Here is a 23,490-nt window from a genome sequence, read left to right as displayed (position 1 = left end):
TGGATCTGTAGGTTTGATCAGGTTTAGGTTCAGTTTTGGGACAAGGATGGGATGCTTTGCAGATGATGCTGTATTTATCCACTGGAAGTCACATAATGTCTGATTGACCTTTCTTTAGGTGACTTAACATGGCTTTTTCTTTTTTCAGTGTGGGCAGCCATGGGATAATTACTCTCTGAGTATCTTCTCTGTATGTAAGCAAGATGTTCAGCACTGCGGCCATTAAAAAAACAAAAACAAAACCAAAAAAACCCCAAAAAAACAAAAAACAAGTTCTCTACCCTCTAGTGTTTCATGGAGAGTTGGTGAAGTAACCGCAGGGAAATCTTTTATAAACTCACAACCATGAATGTGCCTTTGAATCATTTTTCTTTTCATTCGACCTTTTAATCAGTTTATTTAAACCATTCCTAAAATTGCAGGCTTCCTTGTCAAATGCCTTTTCTAGAAACTCCTTCTCAGCTATGGGTCCAAGTAAAAAATGGGGAAAGTAAAAAAGAGAGCGTTGTTTCCAGAATTCACCTCTATCTAGACACCTTGCGCTTACTCTGTGGGTTTATTTTAAATCCAACAGGTGAATTATCGTGCTGACTATGAGAAAAATAAGTTGAATTACACCTTGCCACAGGATGTACCTCAGCTGGTGAAGGCCAAAACCAATGCTGAACTATTTAGTGAGGTGAGCAAGCATCGGAGGTGAGAACATGGTAGAGTTTAACTAACCAACGTGAGGAGGCGGGCACCAGGCCCGGCAAGCAGAGGCTATTGTCTTTGTGAGAGATGTTCATCAAAGGCGCCGGTCATGGTATGGTTTTGAATTTTGCTGTCTCATGGCATGTGGTTGTTCTCTGGGGATAAACTGATCACAGGAATTGATTTCTTATTCTGTAAATATGTGTTCAAATGCACACATACCATCGTCACCATCGTCATCATTGTCATTGTCCTGGTGAATTCTGACTGCTGCTTTGCTGTACAAAGAAAATTTAAGGTTTTTTTTTTATTAAATATTTTTGTTATTTATTTATTTGAGAGGGAGAGTGAGAGAGAGAGGGAGTACAAGCACTGGGGAGAGGAAGAAGCAGTGTCCCCACTGAGCAGGGAGCCTGAACCAGGGCTCGATCCCAGGACCCTGGGATCATAACCTGAGCCCAAGGCAGACGCTTAACCAATGAAGCCACCCAGGTGCCCTGAAAATTTTAGTTTTAAGGTCAATCTTAATCACTAGATTGTTCCTGGAGTCACAAGAGGGCTATGATTAGGCTTCTTGTCCTAGATGGGGGCAGGAGAAGAAAAAAAGGAGCCACCATTTATTAAATGCCTGCTTTATGCTGCCCATTGAGATGGGCACCTTACATATGAAATTATTGAATCATCCTAACCCCTAGCACCTATTTTTGGCATAGACACAGTAGCATGGGCTTTGGTATCAGAATGCCCTGAGTCATTGGTACTGCCATTATTAAGCTGTGTGACCTACGTAAGGTTGTTTGATGTCTCTGAGCCTCACAGGCCTAAAGCAAAGATTGACCGTGGAAGAGTAGAAGGCGATTAGATAGGTGTTGTTACCATGCCAACATCAGTAACTTATGTCTTTACCAGCTCAGTTTCCGTGTTCATGTTCTTTATCCAATTTATCCCCACAGCAACCCTGAGACAGGTAATAGGAGGTTTTGTGTTGTTTTTTTTTTGTTTTTCTTTTTCTTTTTTTCTCTTTTTCCCTTTTTCTTGCAAATGGCAAAGCAAGGCTGAAAGAGGTAATGTGCTTTGCCCAAAGTCTCATGATCAGGAAACAGCACAGCCCGGATAGACATGTGACTCTACTCTTTGTTCTGTCCCATCACCGCTGCCCTGTGTGGCCCCACAGCTCAGGAATCAATGCACTGTCTCAAAAATTGCTATTACCATTTTGACAATAATAGCCGAGATTCTGGTCTGTAAACTGATGAAGAAACCAGCTTTGTTGTTGTTGTTGTTTAGAGAAGGAGAGAAGGGAGGGGCAGAGGGAGAGAGAGAAAATCTTAAGCTGGCTCCACGCCCAGCACAGAACTCGGTCTCACCACCCAGAGGTCATGACCTGAGTCAAAGCCAAGAGTTGGAGGCTTAAGCGACTGGGCCACCCAGGTGCCCCTGTTGTTGTTCTTTTAAATGTCTTTTTAACTTTGGGCAGGAATTTGGATCCTGACTCTTAGTCACCTGTGTTTCTGTTTGCCAGGTTAAGTACAAAGAAGGCTGGGAGAAGGCCAAGGGGAAAGGATTTGAGATGAAGCTGGATGCGATTTCTCTGCTAGCTGCCAAAGCCTCTGGAGAGCTTGCTAGCAACGTAGGTTTCCTCTCATTAACTCAGAAATGTATAAGAAATGGTTCCCATAAAAATGTCAGCGGTCCCGCGGAAAAAAATAATGACTGCTTACATTGTAAACATCCCAGGACTTTAATCTTCTTCTGGGTTCGCAAAAGACCCGGGAGGCTGTTTTCAGAATTGTTCCCGTTACCTTGCGAATACCAAAGCCCCTGAGGTGGCACAGTTTCTCTTCTCCTCACCATAGACTTTCTTCTTTCTCTCAAGATTAAATATAAAGAAGAGTATGAGAAAACGAAAGGCAAAGTCATGGGCACTACAGACTCGAGGCTTCTGCACTCCCTGCAGGTGGCCAAGATGAGCAGTGAGGTAAACTCTTTCCTGTCCCTCAGCCCCTTCCTCAGACTTGTGCTGCTTTGAGTGTCCTTCCGGGGCCAACTTCTCCCGGGACCTTATGGTTGACTTCCACCTACAAATTCTCTCATGTCTTGTGCGAGGAGTTTGTTCACTTTCTTTATTTAGATGAGGCGTGTGGGCCCAAAGGGTGACTGGCATCTATGGCTCAAGGTAAAAAGGTGTCCGTCCACCTGTATTATTCTGCGGTAGACTTCCGCAGAAGTCTACCAAGCAACTACGATGAGCAAGATCCTGTTAAGACACCAGGGCTGTAGGAATGAACAACACATTACAGGTCCCTCCCCAGGGGAGCTTAATCTTATAGGGAGAGTCAAACACTAAGCATCCTGCTTGTTGTGGCAATGTCCCCGGTGGGTCCTGTGGCCGTGACACACTTGATGTACAAAGTAGTTAGCAAACAACTGGTGCATGGAGACTCCAACTAACCAAAGTGACGCTGCTTGTACACAGCTATAATGGCTGGAGATTAACCCTCTTAAGTGTCACTTAACCAAAATGCTTTGGTGGAAGGATAGACTTGGTGTCAGGTCAGGTCTTCCCTGACAATGCTGAGCAGGCCAAAAGGACACAGGAGTGTTGAGTTTCTGCTTTACAATTGCCGCTCCAAGTTAGGAGGCCAGCTTATGCTGCTCCCATGATGTGGCCAGATATAATTACCTGGTGAGTCATTTAGGAGCCATGGCTTGACTAGAATAAGAGAGTTGGCATCTGGGTTGCCATTTTGGATGTGACTATGGAACAAGTCCTGTGAAGTGCATAATCATGAAATATACTGAGACATTGAGAATTGGGCTTCTTTTTAGACAGAGAACAAAATGACATTTCTTATTTGCAGTTGGAGCAGTTGGGACCAAAAAGATGATGTCTTGTCCAAAGCCATCTAGTAGTCAGTGATAAAGGTGGAGGGGTAGCGTTAGAGCCTAGGACTCTCAGTACTGGCACCATACTGCTTCTTCTGTAGCATGCCACCTTTCCCACCACCATTATCACCATCACCATCATTACCATCATCATCATGATTACAACCATCACCACCACCACCACCATCGTCACTATCACCACCCTCAACACCACCACCATCACCACCACCGTCACCACACATTCACTAAAATCACTATCATCATTGTCACCACCACCATCATTATCATCACCGTCACTGCCACCATCATCACCACCACCATCTCCACCATCACCATCATTACCATCATCATCATCACCACCACAATTACCACCATCACCATCATTACCATCATCATTATTACGACCTTCACCATCACCACCATCACCATCATTACCACCACCATCACCACTACTACCACCATCATTGTCACTATCACCACCACCACCACCATCACTATGACCACCCTCCACACCACCATCATCACCACCACTATCACCACCCTCAACACCACCACCATCACCACCACCGTCACCACACATTCACTAAAATCACTATCATCATTGTCACCACCACCATCATTATCATCACCGTCACTGCCACCATCATCACCACCACCATCTCCACCATCACCATCATTACCATCATCATCATCACCACCACAATTACCACCATCACCATCATTACCATCATCATTATTACGACCTTCACCATCACCACCATCACCATCATTACCACCACCATCACCACTACTACCACCATCATTGTCACTATCACCACCACCACCACCATCACTATGACCACCCTCCACACCACCATCATCACCACCACCATCACCACATATTCACTATAATCACTATCATCATTGTCACCATCACCATCACTACCACCATCATCATCACCACCATCTCCATCATCACCATCACTACCACCATCATCATCACCACCGTCTCCATCATCACCATCATTACCACCATCATCATCACCACCATCTCCACCATAACCATTCATTACCACTCTCATCGGTATCACTATCACACCCCATCACCATCATCACCATCACCACCATCACTATCACCACCACCACCATTAACACATATTCACAATTATCACCATCACCACTGTTACCACTATTTTCGCCATCATCACTATCGTCACTGTCATCACCACCATCACCACCATCACCACCATCGTCACCACCATCCACATTATTACCACCATCATCACCATCATCACTGTCACCACCATCGTCATTGTCATCCTCACTGTGAACATTTTTCAGGTGTTTGCTCTATGCCAGTCCTTGTACTAGGTAGATTTCAACTACTGTTTTGCTTGCTTATCACAATAGTCCCCTGAGAACATGAGCCCTTTGAGAGGTGATGTAACTTTCCAGAGGTCATCCAGCTGGCAAGGGGTAGACCAGCTTGAATACAGGCTCATCCGGCTCTGGAGCCCAAGATTTGTCATTCTGCCTCTTAAAGAGTCTACAGAAACCTTGGATAGAGCCTTCTCCTCCTGGATCAGTCAGATAAAAAGATTTAATATTGGTGAGAGGCATTCCTCCTAGAGACAAAGTAGTATGGAACCATAGCTCCCCAGCACTGCCCCCTTCTAGACCCAGAAATTGAGTCACCCCTTTCTGATAGATGAGTGGCATTGCCAATTCCTCATGAAAGCCCAGGCTTCTTTCCTGTGTTGTAAATCACTTCTGCAAAGGCAGACTTCAAATAATGGCCTTGTTGATAACATTCAAGGTTGAATACAAGAAAGGCTTTGAGGAGAGTAAGACCCACTTTCACCTCCCCATGGATATGGTACACATCAAGCATGCTAAGAAGGCCCAAGCCCTGGCCAGTGACCTGGACTACAGGACAAAGCTGCACGAATACACCGTACTGCCTGAAGACATGAAGACTCAGTGGGCCAAGAAAGCCTATGGGCTCCAGAGTGAGGTGAGCCCCCCCCTCACTGCCAGTTCTCCTCATGCCACTTCTGCAGTTGAGTACAGGGACATTTTGAGGGTGATTTGGAACCTGTGCATGAGTCTATGATGTAACTCGTAGGAGCAGGAAGAACTGCCAAGAGGGGCTGGACCCAGGGAGGACGGGCAGGGAGGTAGAGCTGTGGATATTAGTCAAGACAGCAGAGGCTAGAGCGTGGAGACCTGGGGCTCTGAGCTATTGCAGGAGTCAAGATGTGCTGGTAATGGTGACGAGCAAAGAGGAAGAAGCCAGTGTTGAAGATGGCAAGTAAATCTTGGAAATTGAGCGGGTTGGTAAATAAGATTTTTGGTGAAAAAGTCTGAAAAGCCCTCTTTGTCGTTGATGGTGGGGTTTCAGCACTGAGACAGAACATGCTACGAGGTGGGCCCAGTGGCTTCAACCCCAAGGAGAGTGCTGTGTCTGACTATAACAGTGTAGGGGGACAGTTCTTTTAAGAAAACAAAGGCAAGAGTAGCGATTCCCCTAAGTCTCCCGTCACCTTTGCCCCATCTGCCTCCCTGCGTCCCATTACAGCCTGGGTTTTCCCTTGCAGCTGCAGTACAAGGCCGACCTAGCATGGATGAAAGGAGTCGGGTGGCTGACGGAGGGAAGTCTCAATCTGGAACAGGCCAAGAAGGCTGGGGAGCTGGTCAGCGAGGTAACCCGAGCACAGGCCCTGGCTTCTAGTGGCTCTCAGCCCACGAGACCCTGAAAGCCATCTTTCCCTCTGCTTCTCCCTCCCCAAGCCCCGTGCTTGTTTGGGGCCTGACTCAGAAGAGTCCTTCTTCACTCACCTGCACTCTGGGTAGTCTTCCACACCCTTACCCATCCTGGGGAGGTGTCTGCAAGGAGCCTACTGGTTTACATAGAGTAGCAGTGGCATCCAAAGAAAAATTCGGAAGGGTGGTCCTACTCAGTTGATGGGCATGTGGGGAAATGTATTTGTCACGGAGGTGCATGCCATTCCTCCTGAATCAGAGAACCTGATGTTCCGAGGTCAGCGTTCCCATGATGCCAGTGCCTTACACTCACTGCAGACTCCGGGCAAGCTTCTCGAACCTTCCGATCCTCTTCCTCTCGGGTAAAACCGAGAATGTTAGAGCATCCCCGCAGCTCTAAGCCTCTGCTTCTCTTTGCACCATGTAAAGCTGGCTTTGGCAGCTGGCAGAGGAGGACTTTTGAAGGGCATTTCATTTGGAATTGTGACTATTTCAGGAACTCTGTTTGGGCTCTTCAAAGGGAACTCTTGTTTCAGGATCGGGAAGGCTGAGTCAGCATCTCTCTTGCAAATGGTAATAATAGTGATAATGTAGCTGACCTTCATGGGCCAATAATAATTATGTCGTTATCTGACGGCTTTGAGTGCATTACATACATATGGCTCACAACCGCCCTGTGGGAGTAGACACTCTGACTACCCTATCAATATCCTCATTTTCATGAGGAAAGAGATGGAGAGTCACATTTCAAGCAGGCGGCAGAGCTGAGCTCTGTCCCGGTGTGTGTGGTCCGACGCCCCAGCTCCTGCCCATGAAGTGGTCTTGTATCCCCAAAGCACATTTTGTAAATTAATCTTACTTTTCCTGCTCATCATTCTCTCAGACGCAGACACACTAAGGGTTGGAACATAGAAATAAGGAAGGTAGAGAAAAGTGAACATGTTAGGGTTCCTCTTACTTAGCTTCTTTTCCAGCCTGCTCAACTCCAGGTGGAGCAAACAAAGCCCCGTGTGTCTTGGATAAAGGTTTGGGGAGGAGACCCAGCTGGCTGACCTCCATCCTCGGGAATTCCCATCTCTGCCTGACTTCCTGTGCCTACTAGTTATTAAGCTCCTCGAGGGCCAGGAAGATACCACCCTTTTCTCCTGTTTTATATTTCTATTGTGCCCTGCACAGGGTGGATTCTTGGCTGCTCAGTAAGTTCTTACGATTTGACCAAAGGCAGAGTCTGGAATGATCGGGAATTTCCCACCATGGAAGGGTAATGCGACTTCCTTCAATTGTGTGGTGAAGTTTTCCCATTCAACGCACTGGAACGAGAGGAGAATAACAAATGAATATTGTCTCTAGAATTTCTTTTCTTTTTTTTTTTTTTAAGATTTTATTTATTTATTTGACAGAGAGAAAGAGATCAGAAGTAGGCAGAGAGGCAGGCAGAGAGAGAGGGGGAAGCAGGCTCCCTGCTGAGCAGAGAGCCCGATGTGGGGCTCGATCCCAGGACCCTGAGATCATGACCTGAGCCGAAGGCAGAGGCTTTGACCCACTGAGCCACCCAGGCGCCCCTATAATTTCTTTTTCCTCAAGGGAGGGCACTTGGAAATTTTGATATTCCAAACCCTATTCTGGGCTCAGCTGGTCCCCGTAACCCTCTTGCTGACAGCACCGGGGTTTTGCTCCACTCCGCTCTCCCCTCCACATGAAGCTTCAGCTTCAGTCCGCCATGCTCAGCTGCCTCCTTTCCCGTCAACTTTGGCATGTCCCGTGGAAAAGCCAAAGGAGCCAACCTCCGGGAAGGACAAGGAGTCCCTGTGGGGAGACAGAATTAGCACATCTAAAATGTTGCCAGTTATTTTGTGGCTGAGAGGCGGGGACGCCAGGAGGACAAGACCTCAGTGATCTGGAACACGGAGAAACTGTGAGGGTGAATCCCACCAGGCCGCCAGCCTGCTCTGTCCGCGGCCCCCCACATGTCCTCTCCCTAGAACGCAGGGGCTCCTCGGATGGTCGCGACAGCACCACGCATTCCAGTGACGGCTCATGTGAACGCTCTCGTGCCCCCAGACTGCCCTTACCAAAAGCAGAGCCGTGAAACCTCTGCCCCTCCCCGCAGTGGGGCAGCTGCTATTTTTCGTGCCATTGTGGCCAGAGTGGCTCTGGCGATTAAGGGATGTGCCCAAGGCCACGAAGCTGGAAAGAGGCGGAGGCGAGCTTTGGCCTCCGTCTTCCCGGTGGTGAAGTCCCAGTTCCCTCCGCCTCACTTTCCTATGCCAGATCTCGATTTACAAGATGGATGCATCTCGGGGCACAAGGGGGGATATAAGGGTTAGTGGCGGGAGAAGTTCAGGGCCTCGCTCGGGACCAGCAGCTAAGAGAAGCTCCCCAGAGCAGGCTGTGTCAGGTCTGTGGGGTCCCGATGGGGCTGCAGACCCCGCGGGAGGGCTCCCGCCCAGAAGATGGACGCGTCGCTGAGAACGTGCATGTGGTCGTGGGCACAAGTGTGGGGTGGGAACAGCCAAATCCGAATGCCACAGGGTCCCTTTTCTTTGGAAACAGAAAAACTACCGGCAGAGGGTGGATAAGCTGAAGTTCACCAGTGTGGCCGACAGCTCCCAGATGGAGCACGCCAGGAGGAGCCAGGAGCTGCAGAGCGGGGTGAGTCCCGGGCTGCCCGAGCCCTGCGGGGCCGCCGTGTCGCAGGCTGGGCCCAGGCGCGGTCTAGGAACCGTGAGCTTTTGCTTTCGACAGGCTGGGCCCTGCTTGCCCGGGGGGGCCTCTAGGCTGTCTGTGGGAACTGGAGTCCCTGCTCTCCCTGCCTCACCCACTCCCGTCCTCGGCTGGTTTGAGGGAGATACCCACTGACATTCTTCTCTTCCGGCTCTCAGAATTGCCCACTCTCTTCTTTCTCCCTCTCCTTTCTCTCTTCAAAGACGCCATAATTCTGCAGCCAGTAGAGAATGACCTTTGAGGAGGGTGACCTGAGCTCAGATCTGGGTGCCCCGACAATGAAACAGCATGTGCCTTATTTACACATCAGTGTTTGGCACGTGCTGCTGCGCACCCCCCCCCCCCCGCCACCGAGCAGGTGCCGAGCTGCTACAATGGGGCCAGGACCTTACTGGCCTTCCTTCCTAAAGGTCTAAGAACACATCCCAGAAAAGGTGCCGTCAACAGAGCTCAGAGTCAGCAGATAGCCACGGTGTGGGTGGGTGGGAGGGAGGGAGAGCGAGAGAGAGCAGAGTGTTCAGACGCCCACCGATGCTGACTTTCGGGTCACTGCTCACTTAACGGGGGTCAGCCCCTGTGAATGCACGGGGATTATTGGGATTGATGGTGGGGGTGCAGGCAGTGGGGTGGGCTTCTAATTTTTCTCCTTTGGGGAGTCTGTGCTCATCTGAGACCTCTGGGGGGTTATTTCCTGCGGCTGTGGGCAGCGTAGATGGGAACAGCTTGGGAAGGTTGATGCCTTCTCATGGCAGAAGTGTGGGGACAGAAACCCTGGAGGTGTTGGTTCTCAGCTCCTTACTGCCGCTGCTTCTGCCTTCACCCCTCCTGCCGGAAGCCACTTTTATTGGATTCTGCTGGCCAGTGGCTGGTCTGGGCCGTTTTGTAATGGACTCCTGTGCAAGTCACAGAGATGGCAAGCAGATCTGAAGACGCGTCAGTGATGCCAGCCCACCCCGCACCACCTGCTCCTGACCCAGGGCTCTCTCCCAACAGGTGGCCTATAAGGCAGGAAACGAGCAGTCTGTCCATCAGTACAGCATCAGCAAAGACGAGCCTCTCTTCTTACAGGCCCGAGCCAACGCTGCCAATCTCAGTGAGGTATGGCAAAGGGAGAGGGCAGCTGTAGCCTCTGCTTCCCCATGTAGCCCTGGGCAACAAAATCCACCCACCATATTGGTGTGTCAATGGAGGTTCCACACATCTGGGCACTGTAAATAGCCCATCCAGCAGATCTTGATCCTGGCCAGGGGAGAGGGAAGGACCACCTTTCCTAGGACAGAGCTGGTGGGAGTCTTGAACCACTGAGAATATAACAGGGTAGGAGGCAGTGGTGATTGCCAGTCCTAGTTAGAACAGCATTAGTATTGATTAGCATCAGTATTGATAAGCAAGTGAGACTTCAAGGTGTTCATGTCACACTGCTTGGGTTTGCTCTTTGGGTCTACCACTACATATGTGGCCTTGGGCGAGTTCTTTGCGGTCAGTTGTCCCATTGGTAAAATCAGGGTCCTACTAGTTCCTGTCTCATTGGGTTGTCACAGGCTTCAGTGAGTTAATATACAGAAATCCCTGGAAGGAGTATGTACAATGTAGCTATTGCTCCTAGACACAAAAGCATGCATGGTCCCAGCTTCCTTCTCTCTGTCTGCTAGGAGAGGCCTTCCTTAGCTCTCACACTCAGCAACCTGGTCCTTGGAGTCCTGGTCCGAGTGATAGGTAGAGGGGAGAATTAGAAGGAGCAACAGAGGCTAAATCAATTCACACACACAGAAAGAGCAGGAGACTTGCAGAGGAAGTTTGCTGTGGAGGGCCAGTCAGTGTTGGCCTCTGAGAGAGAGCATTACAGAGGCCAGGGAAGCCCTCGCACGGGAGGGTGATCTCTTCTCTCCTGCCTCTCCTCAGAAACTGTATAAGAGCAGCTGGGAAAACCAGAAGGCAAAAGGGTTTGAGCTGCGTCTCGACTCCTTGGGCTTCCTGGCAGCCAAAGCCAACAGGGACCTGGCCAGTGAGGTGAGTCGGTGCTCAATGAAGGCTGCCATTTTCCGTCCGGGAGAGTCAGAGCGTGTCTGCATAGGCTCTTCAGCTGAGTCTCAGGGTCCAATCTGTGAAGTGGGGGGAGAGGTGACGGCTTTGCACATGATGCCCAGCGCACTGCCGGCCACACGTTGGTTTTTAGTGGCTGGAAGCATTAGTGGTAGTAGTAGCAAGACTAGTGATCTAAACGGGTTACTTGACAGATTAACTGATGCCCAGAGACCTTCCAGGACTATCTAAGGACATTGTGGCTGGTCACCGGCTAAGAGTAAGGCTCTGGTAGCAGGTGGACCTCGCTAAAATCCTCGCTCCAGCCCCTCTCAGCATTGTGACTCTGGGAAGGCTGTGCCACCTTGCACCTCTCCATTAACTCATCAGGAAATTGGCAGTTGCAAAGCAGTTATGAGGAAAGGAAACGGTTTCATGCGTACTGAGTTTCCGTCGTCCAAAGCCATCTGCTGGGAGTCTGATGTGAGCTAAGAAGCCTAAGCCAGAATGTAAGGCCAAGTCCGCTCACTTCATCAAACAGTCTGGCTTCCGAAATAGATGCACACCCATAAATGTACTTGTCTCTATAAATATATGGAGATATCAGCTGAGCTGAACAGTGGCTTGGTGGCGCAGTCGATCTACCTTCTGGCGTAAGCTCCTTCTCTGCTCACCTGGGAAGAGCTCACCAAGCAGCCCTGGTCTGCAGACACGCTCTGAGGCCTGGAGTACGTGTGTGTGTGTGGGGAGGGGGTGCACACTCACCTCAGAGTGAGGGTTCAGTAAAGACTGCTGTTGTAGCCGGCACAGAGGAGAGGAGAGCCCAGGTCTCCTGATAATGTTGAAAAGGTTGCCACATGCTTGTGTCCTGTGACAGTTTTGAAAGCATTTCCACACATATTTTTTTCCTTCTGATCCTTCTCACTCTTGGCCTCGCATCTTTTTCCAAGCTGGTGTGCTCACCCGTGCTCCCCACACTCCTGCATATTTCTGGGGGCTCTGGTTGTGTCATCCGAGTTCTTTTCTCTAACGGCAATCACGCGTAGGCTCTTCTGTGTCTTCTTCATTTCACGATGACTTTCTGTTTATGGTGTTTTCACTATTCCCAGGAAGGTATTTAACGTGACTTTCGAAAGCAGCAGGCCACCTAAAACTAAAGCCAGAATGGGGCGCCTGGGTGGCTCAATGGGTTAAAGCCTCTGCCTTTGGCTTAGGTCATGATCCCAGGGTCCTGGGATGGAGCCCCACATCGGGCTCTCTGCTCCGTGGAGAGCCTGCTTCCTTCTCTCTCTCTGCCTGCCTCTCTGCCTACTGGTGATCTCTGTCTGTCAAATAAATAAAATGTTTAAAACAAAAAACAAAAAACAAAAAACAAAACTAAAGCCAGAAAAAACGAGGCTGAAGAGTAGAGATAAGAGACGGAATGTCACCAGGAACTCAGGAAAAGACTGTAGTGCCGCTGAGCCTTCAGTGTAGCTCTGAGCTGACGGGCGCTGAGGTGAAAAGGGAAATAACGAGTAATATTCTAGTTTACTGGGTGATGATAAGAGGCAAACTCCTTATGACTCTAATTCTAATAACATTCTGTTGTGTGGCTGTGTTTGAACTGTCGTGCCTTCCGTTTGAAAGCGAACAACGGCTTTAGGAGATGCTAAGTCACTCCACTCTCCTCCTCCCGTTTAGGTGAAGTACAAGGAAGATTACGAGAGGTCCCGGGGGAAGCTCATTGGGGCGAAGGACGCCCGGGGCGATTCACAAATGAGTCACTCGCTGCAAATGTCCAAGCTGCAGAGTGAGCTCGAGTACAAGAAAGGGTTCGAGGACACCAGATCCCAGTGCCACGTGTCCCTGGACATGATCCACCTCGTGCACGCCCGCAAGGCCCAGCATCTAGCCACAGACATCGGCTACAAGACCGCATCTTATCAGTTCACCGCTCTGCCCACGGACATGAAGGTGGAGTGGGCCAAGAAGGCGTACGATTTACAGAGTGATGTAAGCTCCGTGTGTGCACGTGTTCAGGTGTGCTAGTGCCCCCACCAGTGCTTGCCCGAGCCGCCCCAGACAACAGCGGGTACAGCCAGACACCTGTTTCTGGACCGCAGGGCGGACCCATCCTCCCTCTCCTAGCGGCTCGACTTTTATTCCAGCTCTGCCCACTTTAGACCCTATACCAGCACCCAGAAAAAGCACAAAGGGACTTTCTTCTCCTGGAGTTTGCTCTGCCTACATTTTCCCTGTTTCCTTTTACTGTGGAGGGGGTGGATAGATGTGTGACCTTCCTAACTGTGGCCTGTTCTGGGACAGCATCTCCCATCCTCCTTCCAACCTTGGCAGTCCCTTTTCAGGAGCAGCACGTTAACGCCCCAGAGCCCCCCTCCCCTTTCTCCCTGTGTGCCCCACCTGGCTGTTCCACACGGGGCTGGGGAGGGCAGTGCTGACATCCCCTTCCTGGTCGAGCTGTTTCCGGATAGATGGGCGATATGCTAGTTTTAGACAAGTGTCCATTTAAATGGCTTTCCATGAAAACGACTCTTTCAATGGCGAGTAAAGAAATGAGAACCCCCAGAACCCCCCCCCCTCCCCGTGCCACACCGAGGTGTAGGAAGGAATCCGGCGCGGTGGGAAGCCTCGGCTGTCTTGTGAAATTCCCTCAAATAGCTCCCCACCTGGGTTCTGTTGTGAATTCTCATTTTCTTCTCCCCTGCTTGTCATTTTAAGCAAGGAAACGGGGAAAGCAGACAATGAGGACGCTCCTCTGCCCGAGGTAGACACGCGTCCTTAATGAGGGACCAGGTGGATGGGCCCCGCCCGCTCCACCCCGGGCGCTGCTGGGCGGGGCCTAACGCGCGGGCCCCGGGACGCTCCAATTACAGGGGAAATTAATTGACATTTTGGAGCCCTACCTGTGACTGTACAGAAATGGATAAGACAAAAGTGGCATCTAATTTGACTCAGCTGGCACCAAGGCGACATCTGGGCGCCGTTAATAGCCCTTTAAATGTCTGCGCACCGACAATGGCCTGCCTTTTTTTTTTTTTTTCCCTCTCTCCTTTGTCAGAACCGATACAGGGCAGATGTGAGGTGGATGAAAGGCGCGGGCTGGGTCGCCACCGGGTCATTAAATGTGGAGCAGGCGAAGAAGGCAGGAGCACTCATTAGCGAGGTGAGATTTCCTGACAGCGTGCAACAGGCCTGGCTGCACTAGGCGTGTGGCATTTCTGTATAAAATTAAAATAATTTCCACTCAAAAGGCAAAGAAAAAGGCAAAGCTACATGAAAGGCCTGGAAACCCAGACAAGGGCTGGTAATTAGGGGGAAACTGCATACCAAACACACACCAGTAGGGGCCCACCGAGCCCTGGCAAAAACAAAGTTGGTGACAAATGGTATTAGGAATACTAACGACAATCAAAAAAGAGCTCAATTGCTACCCACCAACTTACCTTTTTAATGAAGCAACAAGGGAGAGATGAGGAAAAGACCCATTTATTGCATCCAGAAAGGTCTTTCAGTGACTTTCTGTGCATTTTCTTTCTCTCCTTCTGCTACAGTGTAAACAGTTTGAATATTCACGTGGAGTGGAGCATGTGACTTGGGTCTCTCCTGATTGGAGGGGGGGGGGCCCATTTCTATTTAAATCTCACTCCTGTCTACTTGTAGCCTCCCTGGCTGGACCCGAAGGTGTCACGGCGTGTTAAAAAGAGCCGTCTGCTCATATTTTAGGAGAGTTTCACTAAACAGATCGTTTAAAGACTAGATCAAGTTTTCTCAGTCTCAAGACTATTGACATTTTGAAAACTCTTGGTTGGGGGGAGCGGGGGGCTATCCTGAGTCTTGTGAGGTGTTTGGCAGCACTCCTGGCCTCTACCTTTTAGGTGCCAGTAGCACCCTCTTCCCGGTTGTGACAACCAAAAATGTCTCCAGACTCTGCCCAAAGGTAGAGAGCCACCAGACTAGACAGGCCAGGGAGTGGTCCTTGCTTCATGTTCACACTGTGGCTGCACACCCTCCAACAACCCAAGTCCCCCTCTGTTCATGTCTATTTGCTCAGGAGGCAAGTGAGAATTTTTTTAGTTGCTTTCAGAGTAATCTGGTCTTTCTAGACTTTTCTGGGTCGGGGGGAGACCACAATGACATAGCCCCAGGAAAACCTGTAGCCTTAGTTACTAGTCTCCTGGGACCTTGTTTTGAGAAGACTTTCCTACTAAGTGAGTAGGTAAAACAGAAAGACCCCTCAGTTGTTTTTTCAAACACACCTGCCCAGCGTTGATATTTTCCTGGGGGAGGTTATTCTGACATGTCACAGAGTGGGTTCTGAAAGTAGGATTGGTCTGAGTGGCCTAGTTTTTCGGAATCTTAGTCAACACGCAAGCCTTAGAAGACCCTGGGAGCTCTGTGGCTACTGTACTACCCTAAGTAATTCAGTCTGATTGAGGAAAGGCCCTTTTAAAAGGATGATTTTGAGAAACTTGCAGGAGCAAACATCTAGGTTTGAGGACTCATGATCCTAAACTCTCACTGGACCCACTCATAAAAGGATATAAAAAATGAATTATACACTCAATTTAGACTTCAAGATGATTCCTTCATGCATCTAAGTCTGGCACCCAAGGGATCTTTCTGGAACTATTTATCCCATGGTGGGCTTAATTTTCCACCTCATTTTGCAAACCTACTCAACAAATGTGCTTATCTTCTTCGCTTCACACCAGTTCTCAACTTCAGTCAGGCAAGAAAATCCTTCGGCAACTTTCCCCAATCATCTCATTTCAGTTTGGCACATTTCCAGTTTAGTGTCAAATTGCCTGACCTCTTAATTTTCAGACAGAATGCCACACACTGTTGAAAGAGCCACAAATGTACACACGGCTATCACTTAAAGCAGGAGCTGGCAGACCTTATTTGTCAAGGACCAAATAGTAAATATTTTCAGCTTTATGGGCCACATGATTTCTCTTGCAGTTCCTCAACTCTGCCATGTGAATGAATGAGCACGGCTGTGTTCCAATAAAACTTTATTTATAAGAACAGGTGACAAAACAGAGAGGGCTGGATGTTGAACTGTATCTGCTTTAAACAAAACAGGATACAAAAATGGAACCTGATAAATGAGGAAGTGTTTATAAAATAAATATTCAATTTGCGGAAAGATACACTTTATAATTCCATTGAGATAGCAACTGTGCTAGTCTTCTGGAAATGTATTTGGATTAAAAAAAAAACAACAGGAATTAATTAAGTGTGACTTTTCGAGTCTGAATGGGGTATCTAGATCTTTGTCAGCATTTGAATTCTTTGTAATTCTTTGTTTTTTTTTTTTTCCCCTAGTGTCTTCCAAAATGTATGATGGCTCCTTTCAATAATAGCAGTCTTCTTTGTGTTATTGTAACATTTTAAAGAATTCTTGCTTGTGTGAACTGGGTCCTAAAGTGATTGAATTATTATATCATTGGCTGTTAAATGCAAGGGTTTTGACTGTGATGATCTCTGCGGTGTCCTTTTGGGGAAGGAAAACGGGACGCTTCAATTGATAAATGTGACTTCCTTCTTGCTTGGGGGACCCAAACTAAGATATGTAAACAACCGTGACACAGTATTTGAAGCCTATAAAAAGAATCCTTCCCTAAGTGTGCTTCCCGCAGTATTTTACGGGAATAGCCTAATTTTGCGATGTTTTCTTTGCACCCGGTAGAAATACTTTAATGTTAATTGACATGAGGTTATTCTTAAATTGAAACAAATATTAACCTGAAGGCACCGAGGATATAAAGATGGAGGAAGCCGAATAATAATTATGTTCACAAATTCACTCTAATCTCAAGCAACCTATGATTTTCCCTTTCAAATGGTATGAAAGAGCAGCACAAAATTCACAGCTTTGATCTTTTTCTGCTCAACAGAAGAAGTACCGTCAGCATCCAGGTGCTTTGAAGTTTACCAGTATTAAAGACACTCCGGAGATGGTCCAGGCCAGAATTAGTTATACCCAAGCAGTGGATGTAAGTGATAATATATATACATTATGACTCTAAGAGTGGGCTCTTCTTTCAACACCGCGATTGAAGCCGAGGGGTTCTTGTCTTGCTCCTTCTGTTGTTCTAAGGATGAAGGAACTTCTTGTCCTTTTGCTGAGACACACCTTAGCGGGGGTGCCTCCTCATTAGGATGCAAATGGGGTGTTGCTGCTCTTCGGATGCCAAGTGGGGCTCCGCCACCCTGCTGTCCCCATGCTCTCCTGTCTTCCCATTTGCATGTTTTCAAGAATTGTCCGTGGTGGGGCCTTTTCCCCCTGTCCTTCTTGTTTTGAAGTGTTGTTTTCAGAACTGGAACTTTGGGGGCCAAAATTCTTGGTAATTGGCAGACTCAGCCCTGCTAGGACTCCTTGGGACCCAAGGGCAGAAATTCTCGCTCTCTGAATTCCCCTAACGACTTTGAAAATGATTTGGGTCTTGTGTACGTAAGACTAACTTTGAAGTCATTTCCCAAATTCCTTTTATAATGTGGAACTGAGATCTGGCCTTTTGCCCTCATGGCACAGTGTTTTTTGGGGACTAAATTGAACCATGAGATCCTATAAAAACTCACTTTAGGATATGGATCAACCCCATTTGGCTGATTTTATTGAGACAGGCCCACAGATCCTTATGCAGGGCAGGCACGCCTTAGAAATATCTTCAAACTGTTCAACTTGCCATAAGTAAAATTTACAAAACTTAATGGGAGAGGAGTTTTAAGATTATCTCTCTTGTTTCCCAGTTGAATACATTATTCTGGGGATGCCTTATTCAACAGGCACTTGGAAATGTCCTCAGTGCCTGTCAGAACATGTTATGGGATGATTTACACACTTACAGGTTTAAGAGTTTATAATTTATTGATGAGCAGCCCAGCAGAAGCACCCTGAATTCCGAGAAACACAGATGGTCAAACAAGAACTTTTATATGAAGGAAAACAACACCTGCTTCTTCCTTACCCTAACCGACTCTAGGGGGCACTGCTGTGATACGGAGAAACTTGGACACACTAATAAGATTTAGGATGGAAAAGGCTGGTTTAGAAACTCTCTCTGGTGGTTTATGCCAACTTTGTGTGTCGTCTCTACGAGGATGTCATGAGCCCAAATCAGAGTTCTGGGTGGCTAGTACCCCAGACCCACCGAGTGGACATTTATTAGCACAAGAATCCTTGAGATGAGGGGAGGGAACAAGGGCTGTAGTCGGCCCAGGGCAGACCTCACCTGTGGAAGAGCCATCTCTCGTGCTTCTAGATTTCGATGCCCTCTCACGGTTTATAGGGCATAACAGATTTACTAAGGTTTAACTAGATCTCGTTTTCTGCTCACCCACGGTCAGCAGATGCTACAAGTGGAGAGTGTTTGCTGAGAGGCGAGTTTCAGCCTGTCTTGTCCCGAGCTGGGAAGGGGGGCTCAGGAGGGGATGAGGCGCGCGTCACCTTGCTGCCTGTGAGATCTCGGTAGCCGCACCCAGCGTCCTGTCTCTACGGGGAGGGGGCAGCCACCCCACCCTTGTCCCCGGGAGTGCAGCTTGGCTGTTGCCTGCGTGGAGGAGGCTCCCGGGTCTAATACAGAACCTCTCTTCATCCACAGAGGTTGTACAGGGAACAAGGAGAAAACATAAAGCATCATTACACTCAGACAGCCGACCTCCCTGAAGTCCTGCTGGCCAAGCTGAATGCCATGAATATCAGTGAGGTGAGGCGGATAGAAGGGGTCCTGGTTTTAATTAGGGGAGACCAGGGGGCCTGGGCGGGGCACAACAGCCTGGGCTCAGAAGGGCCTGGAGCCTAGTTTAATGCTCTTGCTGTCGCCATCTTAAAATGTGTCATATCTTCATTGGCACGGAGCTCTGCAGATTAGGTAGGTTGTTTTGTAGAAGAGTCAAGCCCATTGACGAGAAGGAGACTGGGAAAACTGCCTTAGTATGAAGGGCATTTGTACTGAGTGGCTGAAACATGGAAGCATCAGAATATAGGCAAGTGCATCCAGTGGCTCTGCCAAGGAGAGACCCTACCCTCCCGGGATCGTGATCAGCAACATCCATGCGCCCCGTCCTTTGATAGAGACTGTTGAGTTTTCTGTATTTTATGTAAAGAGCTCTGCACACTCAACCTTATACTTGCTGCTTCCTATTCAGAGACATGTGGGTCTGTCTGACTCCAAGGACTCCCCCCCAGGAGGCTCTACCCCCACCATGGGTGGACACAAGGCAGGATCCAACTCTTGGTGTTTGCTAAGACACCGTGATTTCGAGCTTCAACAGAGGGGGGGCGGGTTGGGGGGTGTGTGAGGGGAGAAAACCCAACAACAAAGCAGATCCCCATGTCGGTAATGAGAATTTCAGAACCGCCAGATCCCCTGACGTCTTTATTTGTCCACATCTTCCCAACAGACACGTTATAAGGAATCCTGGAGCAAACTTCGGGACGGTGGCTATAAGCTGAGATTGGATGCCATTCCGTTCCAGGCAGCAAAGGCTTCTGGCGAAATCATAAGTGATGTGAGCGTCCACCCCCATTACTGTGTCAATGTTTAATACTAACCAATTTTTACTGCATTTTGCCCCTCACCCCTGCCTTCTTTTGCCTGTGGATACAATCCTCTGCTCTCCCAAATGACTGTGTTAGGGCGATTGGATAACGACCAGCGAGAAAGAACAGACCAGACAACAAAAAAAAAATCCCTGGGCCCAGGTACAAAGCCCAATGCCGGACTGTAACTCCAGACCCCGGGCAGATGAAATGCACCCTCCGCCAGGCACTTCCCTAAAGCAAGTCCGCGGGCAGAGACTGCTAACAATGCACCCACCTTCCTCCAGCGTGGGCCGCCCAAGTGCTAGCATGTCCTGCCACTTCATACCCAGCCCTTTAGTCATTGGGAGTCTTGCATATGAAAGACTGGGCCTTTTGACGACTCCTGCGCGTTTTCTTTTAACTCACCCAGTCACTGTCAAAAGAACAAAACATTTTCGCCCAATACCCACCTCTCCCATTCCGTGTCCCTTGTCCCCGAGCTGTTACTCTCTCCCGCTCTCTTTCCCTTTAGTACAAATACAAAGAGGCATTTGAGAAAATGAAAGGGCAGATGCTTGGCTCCCGGAGCTTGGAAGACGATCTCAGCCTTGCACATTCAGCGTATGCGAACTCGCTGCAGAGCCAAGTAAGTGGGAGAAAATACGGTGGAGCTGGTCCCCCACACCCCCGGCTAATGATATCCAGCCAGCTTACGTCCTTGGTCCTTCCGGTTGTGGCCACTGGTTCTGTCCAGACGAATGCTGTGTCGCTGTTAGGTCCTTTGGCTCCTCTGGGCTTCCACTTCTTCTTCCATCAAGAGAGACTTAGCTCCCTTTGGGACTGGGCATTCTGTGATTTGACCAGTGGCCCCAAACGGGGGCTTGTGGGCTAGATTTGCACAGCAGAAGTACTCTCTTTGGTCTACAGAGTAAATCGATTGCAGACCTTTAAAAATGAAAATTTTCACATAAAAGTTTTAGACTTCTTGCCAGAAGCTGGGCCTGGACCCCTCAAGGCTAGAGTTGAAGTGGACTGCGGGGAGCTCTGTTGAGAAGGGATCTGTTTCCCTGGTCATGCAGCTCCCCCCAACCCCCCGCCACTTCCTGCTTCACTCCCTGGTGCTACTTGTCTGGCCCCTGGAAACATCTGGGTGTGCAGCCCTTGATTTCGATCTCCTGGGTGCCGGCACGAGTGTGTACACGCTGTCCCCTTCACACGTGTGAGTTGGCTGACGGATCCACTGTGTCACAGAGGACCAAGCCCTTCTGCATGTTGAGCCTCACTTCACCATCAAACTGACCTAAGAGTGTGGGGTTGGACATGAATTGTCCTTGGCTTTATGCTGGGAGTCGGGGAGGATTCATGGAGGTGGGAGGGGTAGCTGGAGCGCTGGGAAGGATGGAGGAAGTGGAGATTATGCATCAGAGTTCCAAGAAAGCCCGGAGTGAGTTTCATTGATCTTTCAACAGCTTCTCTGAGGACTGCAGTGGGGCTCATGGTCTGGAATGGGCCTCTCCTTTCTTCCTTCAGCATGCATGTTGGGCTCTTGGGAGCACCCATCCCTCAGAGCTGGCCCGACTGCTCCTGGCCCCCAGATTTCTTAGGAGGTCTCAACTGATGCTTTGAAGAAGCTCTTCACAAGCTCACCCAAGTAGACAATCCCTGGTGTCAAAAATCTGAACTTGAGAGGGTGATGGGGAGAATCTGGTAGGTGACAGGGAGAAAACCAGGTTAGCCTTGTAGCTTCTTCCCTCTGGAAGACAGGAAGATCTAAAGACATGCGCAAGGGAATCACTGACATTATGTCTGTTTCTTGAACTTTTGTATGGTCTCCAGTTGGGGGAGTCATGGGCCTTCATCATCCAAATCAGAATGACCACCAGGAGCTGGGGGTGGTGAGTGTTAGCCCCGGTCCCCACTTCTGAAGCCTGTCCCCGCAGGAAGGGACCACCGGTCTGGCCAGGATTGTCTCCCCAGCCTACCTGGGACAACTGCATTGCCACCACTCTCCCTGATGGTCCTTCTGCAAATGGTGGCTTTGAAACAGGCGCTGTTCTGTCTGCCCCTCTAGGTGAATTACAAGAAAGGCTTTGAACTCTCAAAGGCACACTTCCATCTGCCGTTGGACATGGTAACCCTGGTGCATGCCAAGAAGGCTCAAGGCCTGGCCAGCGACCAGGACTACAGACACCCGCTCCCCCAGTACACTTCTTTGGCCGAAGACCTGAGGCTCAGCTGTGCCAAGAAAGCTCACAAGTTGCAGAGTGAGGTAAGGAGACCCGGCGTCTCTCTTGGGGCTCCATCAGCTGAAATTTGACCATGATCATGACCATGAAGCTCCTGTTGGCACTTTAGGGGTCTCTGGAGGTGAGAAATCTTAAACCTGGGTTTTCTTTGGAAATACTGCCCGGCGTTCCTGCCCAGCACGATTGTACGGATTTAACAGCAGCAGGAAACATTTACTGTTTCTGAGCATTACGTTTTCATGCATGATCTCATTGCTACCTCAAAAGAACCCTAAGTCAATAGTCTTTATCCTATTTTAAGGGTACATTATAGTGAGGTTCAAAGGAAGGGAAAATGTACCTTGCCTTAGGTCACACAACCATCAGTGAGGTGGGGGCCTCGAACTTAAATGGTGTCTGACCAGGATGCCCTCGGTTCACAGGTCTGCATGTTTAAGATTTGCCATCGGCGTTGTCTCTGGCCTCAGCTCGGACTGGGGGTTCTTTATGAGGCTCAGTACATCCCTGAGCTGCCCATTTTCTGCGGGAGCCTATGCTCTGTTGGGAGAGGGTGGGTCAGAGCGGACCCACTTCAAGCAGAGGAGAGTGTCCAGCGGAGGGTAGGACATCGGGCCCCAGAGATCCTTCCTGGGTCCCTGAAGGGAGTTGTAGAGGCCTTGATGGGCCTCCCACATGCATTTCAAGCTCATGCCGCCTGTTTGCTGAAGGAGGTGGCCCGGGAGTGTTGGGAAGCCTTGAGGATTTTCTTACTCCCAAAGAGAGCCTCGATGTCTCCTCTCAACAGGCAGGGGCATCCTGTTCAGTGCTCGCCTTATGTCCCAGCTGGCTGGGTTTCCCTGGGATGGGGTGTGCAACTAACGTGCTAGGATTGGAAAGCAAAACACCGTACAAAGACTGCTTCCTGGTCTGGCAGGGGCTGGAAGCGGAGGGGTGCGCAGATGAGGGATGTCCGTCATCCATTCGAATCTTCCGGCTGCGTGCAGGGTTTATCGGATGACACGAACTGTCAGGAACCCCAGAGCCACTGCAGGAACGAGGGAGCAGCCACGCTCCACCTGAGCAGAGCCCTCGCCTGCCCTGCCTCTCATTGTGAGAGCAGTTGGAAGACAGCATGTCTGGGGGTGGGGGGGGTGGGGCAAGAAGTGGGGGGACACCTCGGTGGCTTTGCAGGGGAGTGAATTTGGGGACCCTTTAAACTGTCAGCCCAAATCACTCAGGTGCACACACTCGCGCCTACACGTGATAGACTCAGACAGGCCTGTGCCCGATGATTCTGGCTTCATCTATTAGTTCATTCTTAACCCATGATTCGTTAATGCCACCACCCTCTGCTGCTGGGTTTTGTTTTAGAAGACCTATTAAACCATCATTTCCACATTTGCCCCAAGACGACTGACTTCCTAACCACAATCCACTCCCGTGTTTATTTTCTGATAGCACACAAGAATTAAAAACCCGCCTCCCGTCCCTCTGTAGCTCCTGAGACAAGTGACCGCAGAAAAATCTTTTGTCCTGACCTACGTTTTTGTTTCCCCGATGAGCGTTTACCGAGGGGCATCGTGTGTGTGCCGAGGGGGACCTCTCTGGAGAGACTGGCGTGGCCTGGCGTCCTAATTCTGATGTGGCCCTGCTATGGGTCCTCGG

General features: G+C 49.3%; 1 protein-coding gene across 2 annotated transcripts in view; it reads left to right on the top strand.

Annotated features, from left to right (window-relative positions):
* Positions 1-23,490, top strand: part of LOC122901124 (nebulin related anchoring protein) — a 69,651-nt gene that overhangs the window by 26,958 nt on the left and 19,203 nt on the right. For both annotated transcript variants that reach the window (XM_044240563.1, XM_044240564.1), the window contains 15 exons: positions 575-679; positions 2,216-2,323; positions 2,570-2,671; positions 5,375-5,572; positions 6,156-6,260; positions 8,875-8,973; positions 10,039-10,143; positions 10,948-11,055; positions 12,751-13,062; positions 14,129-14,233; positions 16,971-17,069; positions 18,678-18,782; positions 19,480-19,587; positions 20,133-20,246; positions 21,672-21,869. In XM_044240563.1, the coding sequence (XP_044096498.1) occupies positions 575-679; positions 2,216-2,323; positions 2,570-2,671; positions 5,375-5,572; positions 6,156-6,260; positions 8,875-8,973; positions 10,039-10,143; positions 10,948-11,055; positions 12,751-13,062; positions 14,129-14,233; positions 16,971-17,069; positions 18,678-18,782; positions 19,480-19,587; positions 20,133-20,246; positions 21,672-21,869 (1,971 nt within the window). The remainder of the gene's footprint in view (positions 1-574; positions 680-2,215; positions 2,324-2,569; positions 2,672-5,374; positions 5,573-6,155; positions 6,261-8,874; positions 8,974-10,038; positions 10,144-10,947; positions 11,056-12,750; positions 13,063-14,128; positions 14,234-16,970; positions 17,070-18,677; positions 18,783-19,479; positions 19,588-20,132; positions 20,247-21,671; positions 21,870-23,490) is intronic.

The sequence above is a fragment of the Neovison vison genome, chromosome 2 (genome assembly GCF_020171115.1).
Source record: "Neovison vison isolate M4711 chromosome 2, ASM_NN_V1, whole genome shotgun sequence".
NCBI classification, from domain to species: Eukaryota; Metazoa; Chordata; class Mammalia; order Carnivora; family Mustelidae; genus Neogale; species Neogale vison.
The sequence above is the reverse complement of the archived record's forward strand: the minus strand, read 5'-3'. Positions and strand labels throughout refer to the sequence as shown.